Below are 25,784 nucleotides of genomic sequence, written 5' to 3'. Positions count from 1 at the left end.
TTGTCATCTTGAATAATTTGGGTCACACGTAGGCTGAGTTACCACTGTGTTAGAGACTGAATTTTTTGTGGGTTTTTTTTATTTCAAAGGTGACCTATCAAGATGTTAGGCCTTCTCTGCCAGGCAGTACTTGTTGATCGTTAAATACTTTGTTGATTGATTTTCAGTGTTTCTTCTCAAACATTTGTTGGTTTAAATTTAGACATAATTTGTCACATTTGTTTAATATAGCTTTAGTGTGCAATGACATAAATTGAAGGTTAGTTTTCCATTTTCTAGTTAAAACACCAGATATTGCCTGCAGCAGCTGATGAGCCCCATAGGAAGGCATGCATACTTTATACCTATTGACCACTCTGTGGTCACTTCAAACACACACCTGTGTGTTTTGTGGCTATTTTTAGCCCAATTTTGACTGTAGTGTGTCGAACCTTAAAGGTTAACAATATTACATTCTGGATTGTTTGTACTACAATTGGAATACACCATAGGATATAGAATCAGACAATTTGTCAGTTTTTTGCCATCATTAAATCTTGAATATTAAAGCCCTAAATTAAATTTGAAGACCTCTGGGGAAGTGTAGTTGGAGATAGAAAAATCTTGCTTCATTTCCCCCAAATATTTATTCACACCTCTTGCATGGCTCATCTGTAGATATGAGATGATGAAAAGATGAGCCGATACACACGGGACCACATTTACTAGGTTCTGCGAGCTGCTGCCATCTCTTCTGCGCATGCGGGTCTCACACTCTTTTAAATGCGTGGCTGAGGTATTGACAGATACTTATAACCAAAGACTCGACCTCGACCAGGCCATCTCTAATTATTTACATAGCTGCAGATGAGTTGGCTCTGCTTTTCTTGAGTATTCACTGTGTCCACAGGCGTCCTGGCTGGTCATGATAACCGGGTGAGCTGCTTGGGTGTGACTGACGATGGCATGGCAGTGGCAACAGGGTCCTGGGATAGCTTCCTCAAGATCTGGAACTAGAGTCTGAAGGTATGAAAAGGTTCCAGGATGTTCACATTGTGGCTTTTTTCACATCAGGCAGAGAATGGCTCGGGGGCCTCGTGCCATTCTGTAATCCAGCCCACTGATCATTTACATTCAAGAGTCCACAAATATGATAGTAGTTTCATTCATGCAGCTGTTTTCCCCCCCTAAAATGTCTTCAGTGTTGCTGTTTTTAATCCATTTAGCATTTAAATAATTGATTAAAGGATGTCTTGTAAAAAATAAAATATTGGTCAAATAAGCCATGACATTTTCTAAATTAAATAGGTTGATTAATGATGATTCACTTAATTGTAATGATGTGATTAAAAATGAAAATGCATTAATTTAACAAAATAGGCTATTTCTTTTATTCCCACTTCCATCTATTGCTGACCTGGCCCACATGAGCACATTTGATCAGGTTTATTGCATTCATTTGACCATTTTTTTATCAAATGTGTTGGTTAAAATATTGTTTTATTTATCTAATAAAATAATTGGTTAACTAATTTCTTGTAAAGAAAATGAAATAAAAACATTGAATAATTATAATTAGTCATTAAAATTAGATTTATATACATAACACCCCCCAATTTTCCAAATGACCCAAATTTGATTCCTAACTCCAAAACTAACTATAAAGGGTTCCTAAAATAAAACCGGTCGTCTTCTATGTTGTAAAATGAGCTATGTGTGGGAGCTATGTTTTGTGCGGAGCAGAGGTGATTACTCTGCAGTGATGCCGAAGGAATTGTGTTGCATTTCACGTTTAGGAATAGCTGTCATTGATAATCTGGGGAATTTTGGTGGCCTGTGTTTTCACGCTCTCCCACTAATTGTGGCTGCTTTAACTAGCAGCCGTCGCAAAGTACATTGTGGTCATATCACTCTATTTGAGCATCATGCCTTTTGTTGAGTAATTCTATCTGCAACTAACAGTGGTTTGTTCATTTGCAGATTATATCCGGACTCCAAAATTGCGTGGAAGACCATTCCAACATCACAATGTTTAATTGTATTGCATATCCAATCTTTTCAAAACATGATACTGACTCAAAACACCCAAAAAACTAGTAAGGGCAAAAATCTCTCTCTCTTTCTCCTCCCCTTTAAAAGAGCACAATTGTCTGTCAATCATTCAGCTCTAACTGTGCAGGTCAAGGAATTTGGTTGTCTCTGAATGAACGAATGGAAAAGTTGTTCATTCCACTCATGACCACAGCTTGAGTAAAGATTATTACACGACAGCTATTTAACGCTTCATAGCGTCTAGGCCATCTTTCAATTTTTGTTTTTTTTCCCCCCTTCATCTCTGTCGAAGTAGATCTTTAGCTTGTCTGTTGAGGATCAAATGAGGATCAAATCTTTGTTTTTTTGCTAATCTTTACATGTTTGATAGAATGTTTTAATTTGAAGATACCCTTGGGAATTCAGCTTTATCCCACAGGAGAACAAAGCGAGAGAATTTTGCTTCAACAGGGAGTCCTCAAGCCACTTCTGGCCCTGCTGTATATTTAGACCCATGAAATCTTTCTTTCCCCCCTCAGCGTAGTCCGCAAATCTTTGTTTGCACAAAAATGTAAACTTTGCATATATAGAAATATTGTCAAAAGAAAAAAAAAATTAACTAACCAAGCACATGCTGTTATAAATGAATGCTCGTTTTTCAAATGCAAAAACCACAAAAAAGAAACAAAACCATTTAACAATTCTTGAACCTCTTTTTTTTTTTTTTTTTTTTTTTTGGGTCTCACGTCAGTCTAGACTAATGAATTGAAGATTAACCTATTTGATCATAATCCAGCCAACCCTTTCTATATATTATTTTATTTTGTTTCCCCTCCTGTAGTTTTGTGTTGCTGTGGTTGGGACCAGGGAATGTGGTCGGGTAGGGAGTTGCTCCATTTTAACCAAACTGCGTTCCGGAACTTTTCTCGAACAGGTGCCCATTCTTTGCTTGGAAATGCAGTTACTACTCTGTGAATGACATGTTGTATAAATCAATGTTTGAAAATAATATTGAAACTTTTTAAGTTAAAAACTAAAAAAAAAGATTTTGGTTGTCTGCAATGGGTGGGTTATCTCTTAGAATCGCATGCTGTAGAATTGCTTAAAGGTGCATAATATGGAATTAAGTCCTTTGATGTTTTCTTTAAGAAAAGAACCTGTTGAATATAGAAATACAATGGTATTTATTTTTCTTTCCCCCCAGTTTTGACTTCCTTTTGTTTTTGCTACTCCGTGCATACCATAATACAACTAAAATGTCAAAGCTATGCACACGAGAAGCAAACTCTGCATTATGAAAGGTTGCTTAGTCCATACTTGGGAGGGATTACACAAATTATTTAGATCCAAATGTAAATTGTACACACTTGCATAAATACATTTAATCACCTAAACATACCAATGGGGCAAATTTTCATTCCTTCTGTAGCAAACAAAATTCACAAAGGTTTTTTTCTGTTCTTTAATAATAAAAAAAAAAAACTTGCAGCATCTGGATGACAGACTTTTTTGTTCACTTGTAAATTTAAGACGCTCTTCCTTTTAGCAGTAGTGCCATTGTTTTTTTCTCTGCAACAATCTGTACAAAAAGATGTGCTGTGATTGTGTGTTAGGCCTGGAGTTGGCAAAAAAATTAAAACTGAATTTAAAAAATGGCAACATTAAATACCTTTGCTTTTCTCTCATTCTCAATCAAATAACCATAGAGCTCTGCACCCCTTCTATTCCCTTTTCACCATTTGTATTTCATTTTCAAGTCAGTCAGTGTACAACCGAAAGCTGGATGCAAGATAGAAACTATATTAAAATGTACTGTTATTTAAGATGTAATAAAAAGCAGTTTGAGATGACATACTGTGTTGAGTGTGATTCACTTAGAGTGGTTCCCACTGAAGCTAGAATGTTACAGGCAGGTTGGTTTTCCCTGTAATTATGTTCACGATAAATAAACAATTTCTTATTCACTGTCCTAGCCCTCTGACTTGCGTCCTTATTTTTCATTACTTGGTGATTTGTAGCATCTGAACATGTTGACTGTGCATTGTCTTCAGATGTGTAACTGTGACACTTAATTGATTCTTGCTGCTCGGGTTCAAATATTTTTGTTCAAGTTCCAGAGTATAAATCACCTTTTCTACCTGCCTCATAACCCCTGTTGAACCTGCTGACTTCGGATCTCGGTCGCCATCTAATGGATAGAGTGTGAAATGACTTGACCTGCGGCCGATTGTACCCAGTGCAGTCCATGCACCAGTCACATGAACTCCTTGCTCAAGTTTAACGAGATCACGTCCCAAAAATGCTTGTTCGGTTTAGTAATGTTGGAGTTAATGAACACAGTGATAAGTTTACAGCAAAGCTCAAATATATCGGCTGAATTATAAAGATTGTGTGAATTATACAATTTACAATAAGGTGATTTACCTTTACCACATTTGGAATTAATTTGAATTACCGGCTGCGTCACGACTATACGCTACCTGATTGGTCGGTGCCTACCCGGAAGTGGTGATTGTTGATAGTGGACGAAGTTAAGATGGTGAATTGGTAATGACCATTGAGCGAGGGTCAAACTCTACGACGGTGAAGTAAGATCCGCATTTGTGTCGCCGACTTTAACATCGTGAGGACAAGCTAAATTCAGGTATTAGAGTGCAAGCTGTTAGGTTTTGCACTGTATGTCAACGGTATTTTGCAAAATAGCTTCGTGGTAGCATTGTTAGCACGAGGGCAGTTGGATCCGTCATCATTGTCACTTGTTGCTCATCGCTCACATCTGAGTAGGTCTCATGATCAACATTAAGGCTTCACCCCCAAATTGCTTATTTATTCAAGCAATTATATGTTTGAGCAGTGTCAAAGTATTTTAAGCAATATAACTAGCGTACGTCACAACAGAGCTGCCTGAGCCGCACTTACATAATGAAGTAGATCTGGAGATATATGTAACTTTGTTCATCCAGCGACATAATATAGTCCCTTCGTGTGGAACTACGTATTTTTTAAGCGTATGGCCATTTTTTTCTTATTTTTGTTCAGCTCAAATCGCTAACCCAGCCAATGAAGTACCACAAAGGTGAACATATATTGCACCCCATGATAGCTCATTTTTGGTTGAGGTTTTGCAAATTATTGCGGTTTATTAGCGCTTTGGGGTACGTAATTGATGCTTCGATGAAAAGTTGACTCCATCTTTAAGTGTTAGACTATGAATGATGAATGTATCCCGTTGGATATTGAGATGGACGGTGGAGAAGAGGTGCGAGTGAAAGCGGCTCCTTACTGCTGGTCTGCGCGTGATGGAGGGAATATTACTGGGCGCCTGGCCCGGCGCAGCAAGAAGACCCGCAGCCTGAGCACTTCCTCAGCCACCAGCTCGTCTGAGTACAAGTAAGTCCCATTCCAAATGCCTTTACCATCACTCTAATTATTGGTTTGTTTTTAATACAGCGGAGAGTATGAGGGGGCGTGGTCAGGTTGAGGTTACAAACTTATGGCCGAGCATTGTCCCCCAGCATTTCCTGGTAAAGTGCAGAATTCATGGTTCCATCAATCGCAGCAAGTTGTTCAAGTCCCGAATAAGTCTAGCAGCCCCAGTAAATCACACTACCACCATGTTTAACAGTTGGTACGATGTTCTTTTTCCAAAATTTTGTATTGCCTGATCTTCTCTGAGCCAAGAGAGGCCAGCAGTTCTTGTCTAGGGTCCCTTGTGACCTTGATGAATTGTCGCTGGTCGGGTCATTTTGTAGCAGGCCACTCCTGGAAAAGTTCAGCACAGTTCGATGTTTTTTCCCATTCATGTTTTAATAGTTCTCACCTTTGTAAACATTATAGGATATTTTGGCCAAATTTATTTCATTGGATGATTCTATTTCAGTGGTTTCTTGATGGAACAGATATCAGGGTAATTAGGCTTGGGTGTGGTCAGTGACAAAAATAACAGCAGACCTTTATTTCATTAATATTAAGAGGCAGGGCAAGTATTTTTTTCACACAGCAACTGGTAGTGCTGAATGTTTTAGGTTTTTCTTTAAACATTTAAAACCCTTGAGTTATGTTTGCCTGACATTTTCTAGAAGAAATCCTCATCAATAAAGTGATTACTTGAGTTACCTTTGCGTGATATTTTCTAGAATAAATTCTCACCAATAAAGTGGGGAAAGTATGTAAAAAAGGAAGATTTTAAAAATAAGCCAAGTGTACTATTTCATCGCACTGTAGGGTGGCATCATGAGGAAAGAACATTATGTAGAAATATTGAAGCAACATCTCAAGACATTAGCCAGGAAGTTGAAACCTGACCGCAAATAGGTTTTCCAAACTGACAAAGACCTGAGGCATGCTGCCTACCTGGTTAGAAAGAATAACAAAGGCAACATTTTAGAGTGGCTATAAGGCATCCTACAAACTTGGCTCAGTTATATCGTTTCTGGGAGGGGGACGGACCAAAATTCCTGCCAACTTCTTAAGGGCTATGGTACCAAATGCTAAATAAATGTATTTAGATTTCTAACTTTAAAGAGAGCCATGAAAAATGTGATTCTGTTATTATTCCAGCATGTAGAAAATCAAAATAATGTTGGTAATCTTTTTGCATCTACAACAGGGATTTTAATCTGTCTGGTTTCTTATCAAGCATATGTTTTAAGTGTATGTAAATTTCTGCTTTCAAGTCTGCCGTCCTCAGGTGAGATATTTAATGATGACGGAAGGGAGTGGTACAGATACACAATTAGAGCAGCAGCTTCACTGTCAGACCCTTTTTTGTCTTTCATTTGTGGTATTTTCAAAAACACAAGTAACTGAGCTCAATTGCATCACATTGCATAAATTCCCATGTAGTCATCGACATTTGTTCACCATCAATGTTGCAAAATCTATCCGGGTGTGCTTTAGCAACTGCAATGGGATTTTTCTGTGTAGGAAGTGAAATTGAAAGACATTGTTTTCCTATGTTGTCAATGTCCAGCTGAATTTTTCCATCTTTTACTGTATACTCGAATAACTTAATGTTGACATTTTGTCAATATTCACCCCTTTTCAGTGACACTCATCTGTGGCATATGACAACATTGTTATAGTGTTTTAGGAGCGTGTGTGTGCGTGTATGTGGGTGTACGTGTGTGTGTATGTACGTGTGTGTGTATATATATATATATATAGCCATCCATCCATTTTCTGAACCGCTTAGTCCCCACGGGGGTCGCGGGCGTGCTGGAGCCTATCCCAGCCGTCATCGGGCAGTAGGCGGGGGACACCCTGAACCGGTTGCCAGCCAATCGCAGGGCACACAGAGACAAACAACCATCCGCACTCGCACTCACACCCAGGGACAATTTGGAGTGCTCAATCGGCCTACCAAGCATGTTTTTGGGATGTGGGAGGAAACCGGAGTGCCCGGAGAAAACCCACGCGGGCCCGGGGAGAACATGCAAACTCCACACAGGGAGGGCCGGAGGTTCCCACCTTGTCAAAAACGTTGTAAAGCAAAAGATTTTGTAGACTATGCGTTAAGCAAAAGTGAAATCTTTTGCTTCCTTTCAACCTTTTGGTTAAATATATTTTCGGTCATAAGATCTCAAAAAGAGTAGTGGCAAACTTAATGAACTCAAGCTGATTGAGCCATAGTTTCCTCTTGGCTGAGCAATGTTATGCGAAAAAAAACCCACTAGATATCACTGTATCTCAACTCAAATTATATATAGCGCTTCTGTAGTTGCATGCTTCTTCAGCCCCATAATAACCCCCATTGTGAAAGAATAAATAGGATTGTCTTTTGTGATGCAGCATTCACTTTGTCATTTTCATGTTTTTTAATGCTTCTTTGACCTTCCATAAAAGACAGATAGCTTGTGCTTTCTTCCTGTAATACAGTGTTTCCCAACCACTGTGGTGTGCCGTGAGAGATGTTCAGCTGTGCCGTGAGATTGTCCAATATTAATTACGGAGCGCATTTTGAACAGGATTGCCAAACCACTGCTCAGTTCGCGCAAGGCCTGGTCAGCCACTTGCTAATCGTGCATGCGTGGAGAATCGGAGAATCTTGAGATTTCATGTTGTGTCGGCCTGATTGTAATGCATCGGCACATATTCAGTTTATGTGTGTTTTGTGTGCTTTTGCTGACAGTGATAGACACTATGACGGTTGTGGTGCATTTGTGGTCCGATGGAAATCAGAGCATGCAGTTCAACCAGAGAACCTGGATTGTTAATTTTTCACCAACATAAAATACACACTCAAGTCGAGACACCTCGACTGTGATAGCCACTCAGCTGCTGTCAAAACAGCAGAGCGTCATTAGAAGTGACATTGTTCTTATTGTCGTAATATTTATAGCGCTAGTCTAAAACAGTAAACAAAATCATGTTGATTCTTTTGGATTTTAATCACAATCACTTTCAATAGTTTATTCCTTACACTCTAAAACATTTTTAAAAAACTCACTTTTATTTAAAAAAAAAAGTACAATTAAAAGAATATTTAGTATTTATTTTTATTCAATTATTCGACTCTTCATACATATATAGGAATAGGACTTTACGTCTTTCGTTGTAATATAACTGATTTTAATATAGAAGCTGGTGTAACACTTAACAGATTTTTGTTGGTGGTGTGCCTCGAGATTTTTTTCCAACGAAAAAGTGTGCCGTGAATGAAAAAAGGTTGGGAAACACTGCTGTAATATACCGCAGGTCCAATCAAGTCTTTATATTTGATTCTTTCAAGATAATCGTATTGTCTGATGCTCTTTGTTTTCCCTTCAGGAGGTCCCAGTCTCTACATGGACCAAGCCCTGTGACTACATTTGGCCCAAAGGCATGCATGCTACAGAATCCACACACAGTAATGTAAGTACAGCAGGGCATTATTGTAACATTTGAATTTAGCGGGCCTATCCTAACTATGAACCTTGACATGTGACAACAGCTGACATAAGGCATTGCTGGTTGAGTTCAATCTCAGTGTTGATTGAATAGTTGAGTAGTTTTTTATTTACCTTCTACCGTTTGTGAATGTGGAAATGGTTGCGCCTGTTACAGAGAAATTACAATATGCTGAAAATCCTTCTATATCTTCTATGTAAATATTCGTTAATCCTACTGCTCAATTACGACAATACAAACTGTTTGTGTGGCGATTTTGGCTATGACTGGTCCAAGATTATGGCTATTCTCAGAAAAAAATGTTTTATTCTCAGAAGGTTACAAGAATAGATTTGTGGTATCCAACAATTCTTTTGTAATAAATAATGTATTGTACGTAAGATTAGCTATTTTTTTCTCAGTGGTTAAGCTCTAATAGTGATGCTTGTATCGCAATGTCTAAAACTATTAGTATTTATCACAAAACCACTCACAAAGTTTGGAAAACTCTAAGCACAAACACTGCTTTGCGCTGAATTTGCAATTTTGTAACTGCCCAACACTCATTTTGCAGACTTGTAAACACACTCCTCGCAAAAACAAGACACATGTACGCATTATTATTCTATTCTGCAACTGGCTGGCCACACTTTTACAGGACAAAACTAATTAATCAGTCCAATCAGTCTGTAGAAATAAGCCACAGGTTAACTGTCAGGAGGACAACCGAGGGAAGGCAGTTAGAGGGAGACCTCAGAAGAATTATTCTTGAGCAAGAAATTTGGACGTTACAATGGAAATGTTTGCAGAACTATGCTAAACGACAATGACGTCAACCTGACCTAACCCTATCTTCACAGAGAAACCAAATGCCTGATGTGTTATTCATCCTTACCATTAGTGTGTAGTTGGCACATTGTGTGCTTGCTAATTTGGTGCCATTTGTTTATTGTTAGCAACAAAAATAAAAATTTCAAAGGTTTAAGGAGTTAAGCGAGACTTATTTGCTTTTGTCAGATCGAAGATATTTTGGAAATTTGTTTAAACATTTTATTTGTGTGAAGAGTTTTGCCCAAAAAGCCAATAATTACAAAAAAAAATTGTTTAAGCTATCAGAAAAAAAAAAAAAAATATATATATATATATATATATATATATATATATATATATATATATATATATATATATATATATATATATATATATATATATATATATATATATATGTATATGTAACGAGATATATATACGTATATATGTAACGATATATATATATTTTTTCTGATGTCTTAAACACTTTTTTGTATATATTTATGCTTTTTTTAACTAGTCAAACAAATATATACTTTGTTTTAACTAGTCAAACATGTATATCTATATACCGTATTTTTCAGACTAAAAGTTGCTCCGGAATATACGTCGCATTAGCCATAAAATGCACAATAACGTGAAAACGTAGAGTAGGACCGGGCGTGCGTAGGAGCAGTGTCCGAGCCCCATCCACCGTCCCCGGACAGCCACCCGGCCGAGCGCCGGTCCCCGACTTCCATCCACGGAGGTGAAAGAGAGCTCCATAGAGTAGGACCGGGCGTGCGTAAAAGCCATGTCCAAGCCCCATCCACCGTCCCCAGACAGCCACCCAGTCGAGCGCCAGCCCCCGACTTCCATCCACGGAGGCGAAAGAGAGCTCCGTAGAGTAGGACCGGGCATGCATAAAAGCCATGATAGTTTTTCAAACCTTCTGTGTCACTCCAAATTATTACATCCTTCAAACTCTTTGTCCTTCGTGTCACTTACAAACAAAGCCGCTAATGATGCCGGTAGTACGTGGGGCCCTTCGTCATCTTCGTCATCCCGTGATCGAATCTTTGTCCTGTATGTAAACAACCGCCGCACCGCGCCGCTGACGTCACTTGAAGTTGAAATTACAGTAATCCCTTGCTACATCACGGTTCGTTTATCGCGGTTTCACTTTTTTTTTTTTTTTTTTGAAAATTTGTGAAAAAATTCACATATAAGTCGCTCCTCAGTATAAGTCGCCCCCCCCACCCAAACTATGAAAAAAAAAACGCGACTTATAGTCCCAAAAATACGGTATATACTTTTTTTTAACTATTCAAATATTTCTCGCAGGGCTAAATTATTATTCAGTACAATGTTTTAAAATCGTTTTCATACTCAGTATTGCACCAGTCAAGCTCATGAAGCATTGTTCACTTCGCCAAACTGGAAATGATAAACCCTTGTTGACTCTCTACGGAAGGGGTGCGGTTGTGATACTGGCAATATTGTATGTCACCTCTTTATTATTTTTTGACCATCACTTTGTGCTCCAGCATTCATCTTGGTTCCTTTGATCTCCTGCCCACACCCTGAAGTGAATTTCAATAATGTGCCCATCATCAGTGGAATGAAATCTTTTGACTGCTTTGTTTCTTTTATCATTGTCTCTGCTTTATATGCACGATAATGCCAAGTTCCACAGCGGTTGTGAGCATGACCTCACCTGTTTTCATACAAACCATTTGCAGGTGTATCGTCCTTTCTCCATTACAATAGGCTCACAAATGTAACCCCCCCAAATCACCCTTCAAAATTTGTTGGTTTTTTTTGTCTCTACTCATGTATATGCAATATAATGCTCCTCCAGTTAGCTGGTACCCATGCCCAACAATTTAACGATTATCTTCTCATTACTTCGGCACTCATTTGCAAGATAACAGGTAGTCAGTGATTGATGCAACATATTGATTCAGCCTTTCGCTCCCCCCCCCCTAGCTCTATGTATACGTCCATCTTGATTTTTTTTTCATGATTTCTTTTAGGGGGGGACATTTATACTCAAGAAATTACAGTATTCAGAAATCCTACGTGACGGAATCAGTTTTAAAATGATCTCCCACTTTGATTTTATTATTTTGAAACTTGATGTTGCATAATCTCGTGATGTAGAAAATGGTCCTAATTGTAACATTGCTCAAGGCCAACGCCATCCGTAGGTCATGTAGCTGCAAGTTTGTAGTTTTGTCTGTTGTCTGTTCTTTGAAAAGTTTAAAGCCTTCAGCGGCAAATATAATTTACAACATGCGCAGACTTCTCAGTTATGGTCTGCTTCCACTGTTGCGGTTCTACCGCACAAAAGCACGCACACGCCTTGACTGATGATTTCACCTGACCTACTTTGTTGACAGCACAAAACACATAACATTTTTTGTTTTTGTGGAGTGGTGACAAGCCATTTCCAACTCCATTTCATACCATGAATATCAAACATTTGTATAACATGAAAGGTACATTTAAATGTTACAAACAATGGTTAAGTACAAAGTGGGCAAGTGCAATAATAAACTCCAAAAATACATCATAAGGTCATTTTGTGTAATTTACTTCCTCCTACCGGGAGGTGGTCTAAAGCCTTTCCATCTTTAACTAGAGCATAAAGTAGAACCTATTGTCTCTTTGTTTCATTTGTTTTGAAACGCTCTTGCACACATTAGACCTGTCGGGAACTGTTCTTCCTGTTTGAAAGCGGCGTATCATTACAGTGAATGAAGCGCTGCTGGGCAAAAGCAGTCTTCAACTGAGCTCTGTTAAACACACCTGTTGAAAAATAAATGAATGTAGACTTCCCTGAAATGGGTGTGGCCAGCAGAGAGCTGAGTGGGCATGGCTGAGAGGAAGCTTAAAACAAGTGAGAAGTTTGATTCAGCAAGAGAACGCACTCGAAGGGTTTAGTGTTAAGTCCTCACTGGGACAAATATAGCACTTGTGAGTCTAGCGCGTAAGGTTGTTTGCTGCGCCCTGCCCCCCGACACACCCCCTCATCGCATACGCAGAGGCCCTCACGGTGGACAGAAGCTCATCTCTCGGCTTCAAGGATGTTTTTGCCGTTCTGAGATCCCCCCATTCTCCAGCTTTGTCTGTAGACTGAAGTGACTTCCAAGCGTGTCACATGTGTACAGCCATGAAGGTGGTACTTCAGGAGTCAGCGGGCAGTAAGAAGAACAAAGTATGGAAATGGTGAGAGGACTATTTAAGCATCTTTGCTGTGTCAGTATATGTAGGCTGAGTGAAAGATTAACCCTTGCAGTGGTGAGTGAGGAATATCCAACTCGGTACTGTCTGGTTTTGGTTTAGCTTGCTGAAGCGGGGCGTGTATTGAGGTGTTCAATGAGGAGCTTGATGAATAGATCATAGGTTATCTCTGTTTGAGGTCCTAATATTTGAAATTGCGGCAGTTTACAGATGTCAGCGTTTGATTGGGTTTCAATGCAATCTGGCTGTTTTAAATCATGTGGAGGTTCACTACCAACAGTTGCTGCATTACATTTAAGGACTGGCATAATCATTTATCTGTGTTACTAATTGAAGGCGAATTTGAATTTTGGGGTTTTGATCGCATCGTGCTGCAATTGAAAATAAAGATGTACTAAGTAGTGGCAACAGCAGAGCCGCTGTTGATCCCGTCTGTCTCAAAAGGTTTGTGATAAAAGTAATGTGACTTTACCAATGTGATTTGTCGCATAGCATTTCATTTTTAATGATGAACCAATTATTGTTGAGAGTGGTGTGATCCATTCTTCCATCCATACGGTCCTTAAACTTTGCACCATAACTTTTTATATGCCACACATACAGTACATCATTATTTATATAGTGCTTTCACAACAGCTGTTGCTTTACAGAGCATACAGTATAACATAACATAACACAACAAAATAAATCACAAATATTGATGATAATAATACAACTATAACAAATATTCCTACCCATGCCTTGTTGTTTGAAGCAGTTAGAGATGAGACAATCAGTCTCATTTCATCAGTGGATCAGAGGCGTCATGACCACAGTGTGCATGACGTCGCACAGGTCTGCTGCAAGTTTGAAAAGTAAACAATGAGCTGTAGCGTCCATTGATCCTGTATTGATTTTATCCACTTATTTTATTTGATCCAAATTGAATTCCGTTTCTCTTAACACATGCACCTTGAGATTGCCAATGCCCCGGAAATCTGTAATGCATGAACTCTGTTAATTATGGCAACAGCCAATGGGCGCTAGAAGTATAGAGTGGACCATTAGAAACTCAAGGGTTGGCAGCCATGAATTCCCATATTATTATCCCCCGCCCCCCTTTCTTTAAAAAAATATATTTTTCTATTTCACCCCCCTGCCTCATTGTTGCATTTCAATAGGTATCAATTATATGCAAGTATTCACTAGGCCCAGGTCGACCCAGTCCATATCCCCCCGTGGATAGTGAGTGTACACTGTATAACATAGGTGTCAATCTCAAGGCCCGGAACCCAGATATGGCCTGCCACATCATTTTATGTGGCCTGCGAAGACAAATTTTGCATCGACTTCATGTGTCAATATAAAAATTGCAAATTGTCTTCACTTTTTAGAGATATTGCTCAATTTCTATCACCATGCATCTTTTTAAAATACTTGAGCAGTTTTTACTTGTCTCTCATTTCAAAACCTGTTATCAATTTGTTGTGTAGCCTGTAGCCTACTGTATATCATGTATCATTGACAGTCATAATGGCCCTCCAAAGGAAACTATGATTATAATGCGGCCTGTGACAAAAAAAGAGTTCGACACCCTTGCACAATGTGGCAGAAGGTTAAAATGAGTACGAAATTTACTAATATTAAAAATATGAAATTAATAATTAAATACATAAATAAAAATAAATAACTGCATTTTTTTAATTGATTACTTATTTCCATTGGTCAATGAAGGGAAGTTGTGTAACTGCTACTGTATATCGTAATAATGTTCTCCAAATGTTTTGTAGTTGTTAAACTTCTGCATTCGAAAGTGCCTGCACCATCGAGGGGTTGGGGTGGAGAAGGAATCAGTTCTTCTTTTGAGGAAAAACAATATAAAAAAAAATCTTTCCTTGCAAAGTCCATGCTTAACACAAAATTAATATGAATCACCATTGACACATGATCAATATCAATAGAAAATGCCTCTGATAAAATTTTTGATATAAACTAAACAGAATCAGAACGCAAACCCATGTGAATGTTGTTGAATGGTGGCATTAAGAGTTTGTCACACTTCTTAGATTATAAAAAATCTGGCTATTTAAGTTTTGAAATGGGTCGAATTGACCCTCAACCTGAATGAATTAAGAGAAACCGTAGCTGTTAGAATCTTCTAAAGCATCCTGATTCATGACAAAGACAGTTTGCACGCATGCGTTCCCACAGCTCTCATAACAATTTTTTAATTTTTTCTGTATTGAGCCCTAAGCCAACATTCTTTTCACACTTCACGTCGAGTTCACGTCGAAGTGAGGACCATTTGGGCTGGGTCCTTCATTGAAGGACCCCTAAGCAAGTAAACACCAACAACTGCTGTAACCCCATTTTAAATACTGTATCTGAACAGAAGTTAATGTATCCAAAAACATCATTATCCAGCAATTTGAGATTTTTCTTTTGTTTATCCATCTGTTCATCTGTCCATTTTTCGTTCTTCTTGTCTTTATTGGGGTCACGGGTGAGCTGGAGCCTGTCCCATTTGATTTTGGGTGTGAGCCAGGAATTGTCAGCACAGGCATAGCATATGTAAAATCAAAAAACAACCCTCTCATTGATTTTGCTAGTCAGGTTTAATTGGATATGAGCCCACCAGCTTCCACATGTGACTAGCCCAAATGTCACAGTGGGGTGCAGAAACTAATGTGCAACAGCTCGAATGGCCTTGAGCTAAGAAAAAAAGGCACGTGTTAGGTGAAAGTATGAGGTCTGTTTAATTTAAGCTTTCAAATGATAGTCAAAATATTAATCACATAAGGCCAAGTTGCTTGTTGACTTTGAGTTTGTGGAGGCCTTATTTCATTTGCCCAAAATATTTGGCTTAATGTTCAGTGAATGTATATTTTTTTGATGCTCCCAGCAAAATCATAAACAAAACCAAGAATTCTTTCTTCATGTCCATTTGCATCATTGGCTGCTATGGCTATAAAAGTGTCCAAACCTATGTTGTCCGATGCCTCAATCCTGTTCAGAAACCTTTGGTGGATCCTCAAGCAAAGATGTTTGAGGTTGGGTGGAAAGAAATTCAAGCAGGACTTGTCCAAATCACAAATAGTGTTTGGTCTTGTACATTTTTGGTAAAATACCAAATAATGCATCCGCAAACTCAACAAATGACACACAATAGTTTTTTTTTAAATACTGTTGCATTTGGAGGTTTGTTTAAAAACTTAAAATTTAGGCTGAGTACCATTTGCATACACTATAAAAAAAAGGATGGAAAAAAAACGGATGTTGATCCATCCATCCATCCGTCCGTCCGTCCATCCATCCATCCATCCATCTTCTTCCACTTATCCGGGGTCGGGTCGCGGGGGCAGGAGCTCTAGGAGAGACCCCCAGACTTCCCTCTCCCCAGTCACTTCGTCCAGCTCATCCCAAGGCGTTCCCAGGCCAGCTGAGACATACTCTCTCCAGCGTGTCCTGGGTCATCCAAGGGGTCTCCTGACGGTGGGACATGCCCGGAACACCTCCCCAGGGAGGCGTCCAGGAGGCATCCTGGTGAGATGCCCGAGCCACCTAATCTGGCTCCTCTCAATGTGGAGGAACAGCGGCGCTAAAACTGAAAAAACATTTGCATAATAATTTGAAACGTGGTGTTCCTACAGATCTTTTTTCCAACATTTTATCCCAAAATTGTAATAAAAAATGAATTCCTATTTGCTTTGTGTAATCCTCTTCTTTCTAATTCATATGCTGTCACTATGCCCTGTCTTTGTTTGTGTCATGCCCAAAATATCTGTCAATCGCTGTCAAGAGTTTGCAAAAGGGTGAAGCCCAGCAGACGGCGCATGAGATTCTACTGCAGACCTTAAGCCTAATTGGATCGCGGCCACACACTGCTGTTTGCATACGCTTCAGCTCCTTAAGAGGCCTTACATCAGCCTAAGAGGCCAGGCTCATGTGTTGTTAAAGGTTTTGTTTACATGTTTACCAGGCACATTCAAGATCCCGCCACCCAACGGCTGACTTGGAACACGCCCCCCAAGAGTGTCCTCGTCATCAAAAAGATTCGAGACGCGTCCCTCCTTCAGCCTTTCAAGGAGCTCTGCATATTCCTCACTGAGGTGTGGCAGAGAGGTGGATGCTGAACAGTTGGCACTGGTGTTATGCACATGTTAAATGGCTCCTCTTGTGTCTCTGTTTTTGTGTTTTAGGTTAAAAACATGGTTGTTTATGTAGAACAGAAAGTTTTGGACGACCCAGCTATTTCTGGCGATGACAACTTTAAGACCCTTACAAAGAATTTCTGCACTTTCAGAGAAGGTATGAAGACCTTAAACAACTTTTAAATAATGAAGCGAGCCACAATTTTTCATCAGCGTGGCTGGGTGGCCACATAGCACCATGCACTTCCAAACCTAAAGATGTATCATGAAAAGATGTTTTTAATAAGGACAAAATATGTGTGTGTCTTATTTTGTTTTACCAATATACAGAAGGCTATTATATTATATTATTATACTTACATATTATACTGACATATTGTACTTATTATATATGTATACTTATTATACTTATATAACAGTCCCATGCACTTCAAAGGAAAAGTCAACCAGCAATAACTAATATCAACTTCACAATTCTGATACATTTTTTTTTATGTTTATGCATAAAATTATGTCCCTTTTGTTACGTAGACGCCACCCTTAATACATTTTTAAAATGTTTAAGAGTGTAATATTAATTGAGCTATCACACTGCATGGCTCACCTGTTTTGTATATGTTACCGTGTGTGTGTGCGTGCGTGTGTGCGCATGTGCGTGTGTGAGCGCGCGCGCGTCACTTATTAATAGTGTACCTTTGTGTTTCATAGAGCTTGATGACATCTCCAACCGTGTGGACTTCATCATCTGTCTTGGTGGAGACGGAACTTTGCTCTACGCATCTTCGCTTTTTCAGGTACATGTCTTACTATGTGTATTATCACAGTCAGTTTTGTGAAGCCCAACTCTTCAATCTTTTATGCATTATCATCGCCATGCAGGAGAGCGTTCCACCAGTGATGGCCTTCCATCTGGGCTCTCTTGGCTTCCTGACACCTTTCAAGTTTGACACCTATCAATCTCAGGTCACTCAAATTATTGAAGGTATCATATGCTGCTCCAACAAACAGCTTTAGAGACAGGCTGAAAAACACAGTCGTTTCTAAAATAAGCACTGTTTTAGGTAATGCAGCCATAGTGCTACGAAGTCGCTTGAAAGTGCGCGTGCACCGGGAGAGGGAAAGGGGTGTTATTCTGACCAATGGCGAAATGGACGTTGGCCGCAAAGCCACAAACTATCAGGTAATGTCAGCACTGCTCATTGTACACCGCTCTTCTGCACAATCATAGACACGATACATTACAAGCTCAAATCCAACTTGTTTACATACCTGGAATCCAAAGCTGCTAGAGCAGTTCTTCCCCTTGATAACATCGAGTCAGCTCTTTGCGTGACACCTGTCCGTTTGAGTTCAGCAGCTCAACATTATCAACCAGCAGGTATGTTTGGTTTGATTTAAAACGATACCAAGCAAGAGCAATAAGTTATCTCAGATGTGCTTCCTTGAGAGTGATCGGAAAATTATCTGCTACAGGGAGTATTGACTGATGAATCATCCAAAACAGTTTACAACATGATCCGATAAGATTTGTGGTTGTGTTATGCGAGTTATTATGTTTATTTTTAATTTATTTCCATTGACAATTATTATATTCATTTTGTCTTTAATTCCATTCCATTCCATTTTTTCCACTGCACCTTGCCTGCAGTACTTAGCTGACTGTAGATGAACTTGCTGTTCAGGCTTTTCCATTAACAAAAGCACATTACGCCTTAAGGTATTTTTTTTGTTCCAAATGTGTCAATCTGATGCCGGAGGGCTAACGTTAAGCATGAAAACAGACAATTGAAAAATGAAATGCGTGCACATGCTGACTTTATCTTACCCCAGGTGTGAAATATGGTATACGAGCCACACACAGCCCACACCCTTTTCTGTAATTCGGCCCGCATTATCAAGAATCCAGTAGTAATTGTTGCAGGGTTGTTTTTTTTAGCAGTTATATTCAATGATTTATTGAAATTATTCATGAATACGGGAGTCTCCATTTTGCTGCGAGGGTCTGTTTTCTTGCTGCCCCCAGTCTACCCTTAAATGGGTTGTTGTAGTTTCCCACAGCTCCGTTTACTTTTTCTAAGTGGAAAGCTAATGAGCAGAGCTGAGTTGCAGTGGAAGTGTGACTTTTGAAATAAATCCACATGTTGTGGCAGCCTCACCAAAAGTCATTTTGAGCTAGTAGACGCTGACATTTTGAGCTAATAGACGCTGACGTGAGGTACAGATGTGAAATGTCATGGCACGCTGTCCCTCTACATGTTTGAGGTGTTGAATGAGGTGGTAGTGGACAGAGGCCCCTCCTCCTACCTCTCCAACGTGGACCTTTTCCTGGATGGCCACCTTATCACCACCGTACAGGGAGATGGTGAGCAAGCACATAATTTGTCTCCCACACAGAATTTGGCCTTTGTTCATACCTCTTCACTTATGTTAGAGTTAACAAGGATGTGTGTTTTTCGTGACGCTGTAAAGTCTGCTCAATGTACTTTTTCTCTTGAGACACCGGTATTTCAAAACATTTCCGAGCTGCAACACGGTGCAATGACACATTTCATCATCCCTAAAGTGTGTATAAATTTCATTTCACATCTCAAATATCACTGTGTTTGTCTGCTATATGATATATTTAACTGGAATTGCTGATCCAAACAACCAATGATTTATAAAGGAAAATCTTGAAAATGATTTGGGGTGCCCAAACGTTTGCATACGTCATAATCAAACATCAATAATCACATAATCAAAAGACAACACTACTATGTGTAAAACCCTGCAAAGAAGTAGTAATTGTTATTTTTAGGTTAGACTCAAATAGAAAAAATGTTGAATTAATTAGAGAAATTTTAATGTGGAGGACTGACAGGGCCACAATTAAAAATAAATAAATTGGCCATTAAAATTTTAGTTAAAAATATCATTAATTAAACAAATGTTTCATTTATTAGTAATTAAATAGGGAATAAAACAAGTCAATGTGTCATTAGTTAAATTAGCATTGATTGTATGTACGAATATGTATATATTTAATTATTTCTCTGTTTAATTAATTATGATCATGGTCCTGTGTTGCAATATTTCATGAATTTATTTTATTTGTCAAACACATCCATCAAAGTTTGATATACACGCTATCTGTTAAAATTCTTCAACTGATCAATAGGTCAATTATTCAATAAACAAACAAAACTTCCTTTACAACTTCAGTCTAGCTGCAAGAAATTGTAAATGTAGTAAAAAAATTAAACCATAATAGCGGAGTGGGATTTGAAACCGTCACCCTAAGAAATAAAGAAACACCTTCAGCTCAGCAGCATTGCCACTACGCTTTAGGAGGCTCAAATCAAGAAGTGCAAATATGTTCTTGGTAAGTTCTCCAGCAAAGGCACGTTAATTGTTCAACATACACGCCCATGTCAACTGGGTTCTCGTCACAATCACATTGTTTTAAAGGTCACACCTGACACACCCTTGGACTCATAAGCGCCGAAATCAAGGCTAACAAGAACCAGTTTGCATATACATATGTATGTAATAAAAAAATGATGTCAAACAGAAGCATTAACATGTTGAAGCAAAATTGTAATCTGCTCTGAGAACGACTAAACGCATAACCGCTATACGCATGTCGGTCTGATCGCATTGCTTCTGACTTATTCATAATCACACAAAAAAGCACGTGGACTCGTCAACATAGTAAACATCACGTCACAACTATGCTTCCAGTGGGGTGACAGCTGGTACACATACACTGACAGACCATTGCAATCTTTGCAAAATTGTTGACGAATGAAAATATATATGTTGCTGAAGTGATGTTTGTCAAGTCGATTAGTCCATGTGCTGCTCCATGTCATTAGGAATGAGTTGAAAATGCAATCAGATGGACGAACAGCAATGCATGGAGCCGATTACAAAATTGCTTCAAACAGGTTAATGCGTCTGACATGCAGTCGTTTTACAAGTCACGTAAAGCATGTAGTCATGTTTTCAATTCAGTCCATTTTGGATGATAGGTTTTCGTGGGGGTTGGATACCTGCACTTAGATCTTTGTTGATTTCCCTCCAAAGAGTGGTTAACGTATATTTCAAGTGTGTGTGTGGGGGGGGGGGGGGTAAAGTATATAATGTGGCTGTTGTGTCTATAGGGTAAACAGTAAACAGGGGTTTTTGTAAATGGATATCAAAGTAGTAAAAAGAAACTATCACCAGTTCTTAAAAATTAACTTCTGCATTGCGAAGTCTCCTAATTGTCATGTTTGACTAAATGAAAGTTTTATTTGATCAAAGTGGCTCAACAAAGTCTTAAATTAGTCTTGAACCTGCAATGCAGTGAATGAAAGTCCTTTCTTGTTCCCATAGGCGTGATCGTGTCCACGCCTACGGGCAGTACAGCGTATGCCGTGGCTGCGGGGGCCTCCATGATTCACCCCAACGTGCCAGCTATTATGATCACTCCCATCTGCCCGCACTCCCTTTCTTTCAGACCCATCGTGGTGCCTGCCGGAGTGGAGTTGAAAGTACGTGCACAATTGACTCAAGCCAATTGCGAGATTTTTTTTAAGTGGACATGAGCACATGCAATACAACTTGCTAGCCAAAGTATAGTTACGTCCACTAAATTTGGTCAAACAAAGTACATATTAGATTGAATAATGGGTTAATAGAGATATCGTAAACTGTAGGTTCAAGTGTTTCTTTAAAAAAAAAAAATTGACATATGCCACTCATTAAATATGTTTTCGGTAATTGTTTGAATATTTACAATTAATCAATTCTAGATTTTAAAATGTGCATGGGTTCTTTCATTTTTAGATAAACAATTTTTACATATATTTTTTTGCATCTTTGAATGGTTTGGCCTTTTTAAAAATCAAACATGGCCCAAACACACTGTACAAGTGTGCCAATCCCTGATCTAAAATATGCATGACTAAACAATTAAAAACATAATTTCTCTTATGTGACAAACAAATGTTGTATGTGCTTAATTTTTCATGTGACGTGTGTCATGTCCTAGATAATGCTGTCACATGATGCCAGAAACACGGCATGGGTGTCATTCGACGGGAGACAGCGACAGGAGATCTGTCACGGAGACAGGTGGGTCCGTGTACAGACACCATTTGGAATTGGAAGTGGAACTAGTTTTGCACTCAAATGCACTGATTTGCATAATCCAATCTGAACATTCAAAGAATGGCAACTCTTCTTTTGTGTAACTCCCATGATGTTAATTAGCTGCTTTGACTTGTTGCATAATCATTGTACAAATTCACAGTGTTGCTTCACAAAGAAGTCTGGCAGTCTCATGTGACCTCGGAATCTCTTTCTTTGTTATTCTCGTTGCTCCAGTATTGCCATCACAACTTCCTGCTTCCCCGTTCCTTGTATCTGCTTCCGCAACCCGGTCAACGACTGGTTCGAGAGCCTGGCCCAGTGTTTGCACTGGAACGTGAGAAAGAAGCAGAACTACCTCAGCTCAGAAGACGATGAGTTCTGAGACTCCGACTTTTTGTTTTAACGTCACCTTGCTCTCTTTAACGTTCCCCTTTTTTAAACGGTAGTAGGTCTTGAGCATTATTGAAAAACTTCTTACTGTAAGACCAGCACCAGTTCTGTATCGTATTAGAATGGGAAGACAGATGTTTGATAAATGCATAGATGTTCCATTCTAAAGATGTAAGAATGGACTTGAATTGCTGACTGTTGGCACGGGATCATCCTTTTTTCTTTGTTCTCCCAAGGCGCCAAATCAAGATTCTGGGATGTTCTTGTGCTAATATGCACAACCTCAAAGGTTATTATTATGATACCACTAAGAACGGGTGTTTTTTTTTTTTTTTAACCTATTACTTGGTTAGAAACTATACGTTTTCTTTCAAGGTGAGGGTGTTGCACCTTCGTGGCCAAATCTCTTGTTTATATCGTTCATGTGTGAGACAATATTGCACACAGTGCCTTACACTAATGATTAATGGTGGAAAATGTGAAAACAGTATTTCTCCATTTTTATGTCATGAGTATTTTTGCGGGGGTAACAAAACGACAACAAAAACAATCATATCAATGTATTTTGACAGTAGCCAACCACAATTGTAGTTGCAGCCTATTTTATATGATAAATTCAATTTGTTTGTTTAGACCTGTAAGCCATAGTGAAAGCATCGGTTTGGCCGAACCCAAGATACTTTCTCTTGTCAGCATGGCAACATTCCGCGTGACTGTTAGTCTAGAATGAAAAGACAAGCAGAGGACCAATTGAGCTCTTAAACTGAAAAGTACGTACTGGATATATGTGCCGCTTTAATAAGATGTATTTTGTAACATGTTTTTCATTAACCCGTTTACACTGTATCAAAGGGGGAAATAAATCCGGTACTTTTTTTATTTTTTGCTTTTTTGAACTTCATTTTCAATCTGGTATAGAAAAAGGATAGATGTTTTTGTATACACTTTTCCAAAGGTAGTTCAGATAAAGGAAAACAAGGTTAATTTTTAGCAATTCAGAGCGCAAAAAACACCTGAAAAGTCTTTTGGCCTCAAAGATTGCACAGCACAGGACTGCTAGTCTGCTACTCTTGTTTCTATTAATAAATGTTAAGAGTGTGACTTCTTGTTGAGATATTCAGGTTCTCAACTCACCTCTTCCTATCCATGTTTGGGACAATACTGTGTCTAAAATGGCGACCGGCTTTAGCAAACCCCAATCTTCTGGGTCAAAATAATTCACCCAATCTGCTCAAAATCCACGCTTACCTTGCGAGTGGGTTAGGAAAAAAGCTCAACATCTTTTTGGGTGTGTATTATTTTTTTAAATTGGCAATAATTACATGGTCGCTAAAACAACAAGTGCCATTTCTGCATCTGTGAAGTAAGAGCAATGTCAGAATTTGTAAATGTTATGCGTGAATACCAAGTTTGTATGTGGTTTGTATTAGGACGGTGATTTACCAAGTTAGAAGAATTAATGTACAACACAATTGCTCTTCAATTGTTTACATTTTTTTAATGATCACTTATTCCACATTCCTAGGAAATCACAATGTCTTATCGCCGCTGAGGGCTTCATATGTTGAACTCCTTAGCGGGCAACCTGGTCTCAGGAGGAGGTGTCAGTTAACCACCTGAAACCATAATGAGCCTATACAGACCTTGTTTAAAAATATATATATATATTTGGCCAAGATGACATTAAACTGATCTGGATCATTCATCCAACTTAGCCTATCAGGAAGTGTATAAGTCCAGTCAGTAATTATCGAAAAACATGTCTAGGACGACACACCTGGTTAAACCAGCGTAGTGAATTGAAGTCTCCTGAAAACCTCCCTCAAGGAAGGAATGTGTGCAGGCTTGTCAATTTAAAAAGGTGTGTGCTCCTCATGTTTCCAGGAAGTGTTTGGGTTTTCTTTTTTTTTTTTTTGTAGTGAGGGGTTAGTTGCACAAATTGCATTCCTTTGTTAGGTGTGACTTATGTGAAAATGCTCCTCAGTGAGGAGCTGTGAGCAGTAACAGCTGGTAATAAATCATCTATATGTGTGAACACCATGATTAAAACCATAAAAAGAAAAATCCCCAATGTAATCTTGGCCTACATTCTGAAAAATTCTGATGTGTATCGACTGGATCACTACACAGACATGATTAAGGAATTTCATCTCCGTACAAATCCAAGAGTGGAGGCGACTGGATCGCGATTACTGAGTATTCCCCGCTTCACAGTACTACTTTCCTGTTTGCTATTGCATCCATTTTTGACTCAGTGGCACAATGGTTTTTTTTTTAAATACATATTGCCCAGTCTCTATCTTGAGCACTTACTGTACATTATGTTGAGCAGCAAGCCAGGCATTTCCTCTCCATTAATTTGAAGTTAACCCCCCAGTTTTCCCTAAATAACACAATTGGGCAGTTTTGTTGTTCAGTTCTTTGTTGGAGAACAGCAAGTTGTAAAATGTACACTGAGCAGTTAGATATGTGTATTCAAAAGTTTAGTGAACGTTAAATTGAGTTCACTTGAAAAGGTTATAGTGCAATTTTTATGTTTATTGTAAAAATTCACAAAAAGCCCAAAATTTTGTGTGTAATTCATGAGCAATATTATAATTATCGCAGTCCCTGGGCCTGCAGGTCTAACAGAAGCCGCACGCACAGAACATCATTTTGTCAAGCGGAAAATGTCGTGAAATGGTCACACACGCATACAGTGAAATAATCGAAGATTTTAAATCTTGAAAAGGTTTTATGTAGTGGCATCCAACAGATGACCCTACCCTAACCTGAAAAGCAATTTTTATCATCAAACTGTCAAACCCTTGACAAGAGAATATAGACACCTTGAGTAACTTGCATGTCAAGTTTGTGGCTCACGCATGATTGAAATGCTCACTTTGACAAAAACAAACTCATGGAACGATGGCAACTTCCTGTTTACGTGTTTGGAGTTCTCAATGTGTCTGTGCAGAACATGGACATGTTAAATCAACAGCCTTCCATCCATTTCACACTGACTCCTCATTACGGTCACGAGTGAACTGGGTCCTGTTCCTCCTGACTGACTTGCATTATTTTTGTTTTATTTAAGCTTACGAAGGAGTTGTTCATTTTCTGTCAAAAACAATTGCTGTCTTCAACAAACACCACCTTCAATACCTCTGACACCATAGAAATTGTATCAATATACAAAATAAATAGTTGAGGGCCCAACATTGATGCTGATTCTGTCCGTACAGAAACATAACAACC

At 38.8% G+C, this 25,784-nt stretch overlaps 2 protein-coding genes across 7 annotated transcripts in view; both read left to right on the top strand.

Moving 5' to 3' along the window:
* LOC148402610 (guanine nucleotide-binding protein G(I)/G(S)/G(T) subunit beta-1) overlaps positions 1–3,982 on the top strand; it is a 31,944-nt gene extending 27,962 nt beyond the window's left edge. For all 5 annotated transcript variants that reach the window (XM_088369380.1, XM_088369375.1, XM_088369377.1 and 2 more), the window contains exons 10-11: positions 890–1,005; positions 1,960–3,982. In XM_088369380.1, the coding sequence (XP_088225506.1) occupies positions 890–996 (107 nt within the window). In that variant the 3' untranslated portion in view covers positions 997–1,005; positions 1,960–3,982. The remainder of the gene's footprint in view (positions 1–889; positions 1,006–1,959) is intronic.
* A 514-nt stretch (positions 3,983–4,496) lies between these two features.
* On the top strand, positions 4,497–24,202 carry nadka (NAD kinase a). 2 transcript variants are annotated; one of them, XM_088367873.1, is made up of 12 exons: positions 4,497–4,654; positions 5,252–5,400; positions 8,779–8,862; positions 16,871–17,000; positions 17,091–17,199; positions 17,751–17,836; positions 17,922–18,024; positions 18,104–18,222; positions 19,305–19,404; positions 21,399–21,556; positions 22,057–22,139; positions 22,392–24,202. In XM_088367873.1, the coding sequence occupies exons 2-12, from the start codon at positions 5,252–5,254 to the stop codon at positions 22,537–22,539; spliced, it is 1,269 nt and encodes a 422-aa protein (XP_088223999.1). In that variant the 5' UTR covers positions 4,497–4,654; the 3' UTR covers positions 22,540–24,202. The 2 variants fall into 2 exon arrangements, with proteins under 2 accessions (XP_088223999.1, XP_088224007.1); XM_088367881.1 differs by lacking the exons at positions 4,497–4,654; positions 5,252–5,400; positions 8,779–8,862 and adding an exon at positions 12,567–12,897.
* The last annotated feature ends 1,582 nt before the right edge of the window (positions 24,203–25,784 follow it).

This window comes from Syngnathus floridae, chromosome 2 (assembly GCF_059516105.1).
Source record: "Syngnathus floridae isolate MCC-2025c chromosome 2, RoL_Sflo_1.0, whole genome shotgun sequence".
Taxonomy (NCBI): domain Eukaryota; kingdom Metazoa; phylum Chordata; class Actinopteri; order Syngnathiformes; family Syngnathidae; genus Syngnathus; species Syngnathus floridae.
The sequence above is the reverse complement of the archived record's forward strand: the minus strand, read 5'-3'. Positions and strand labels throughout refer to the sequence as shown.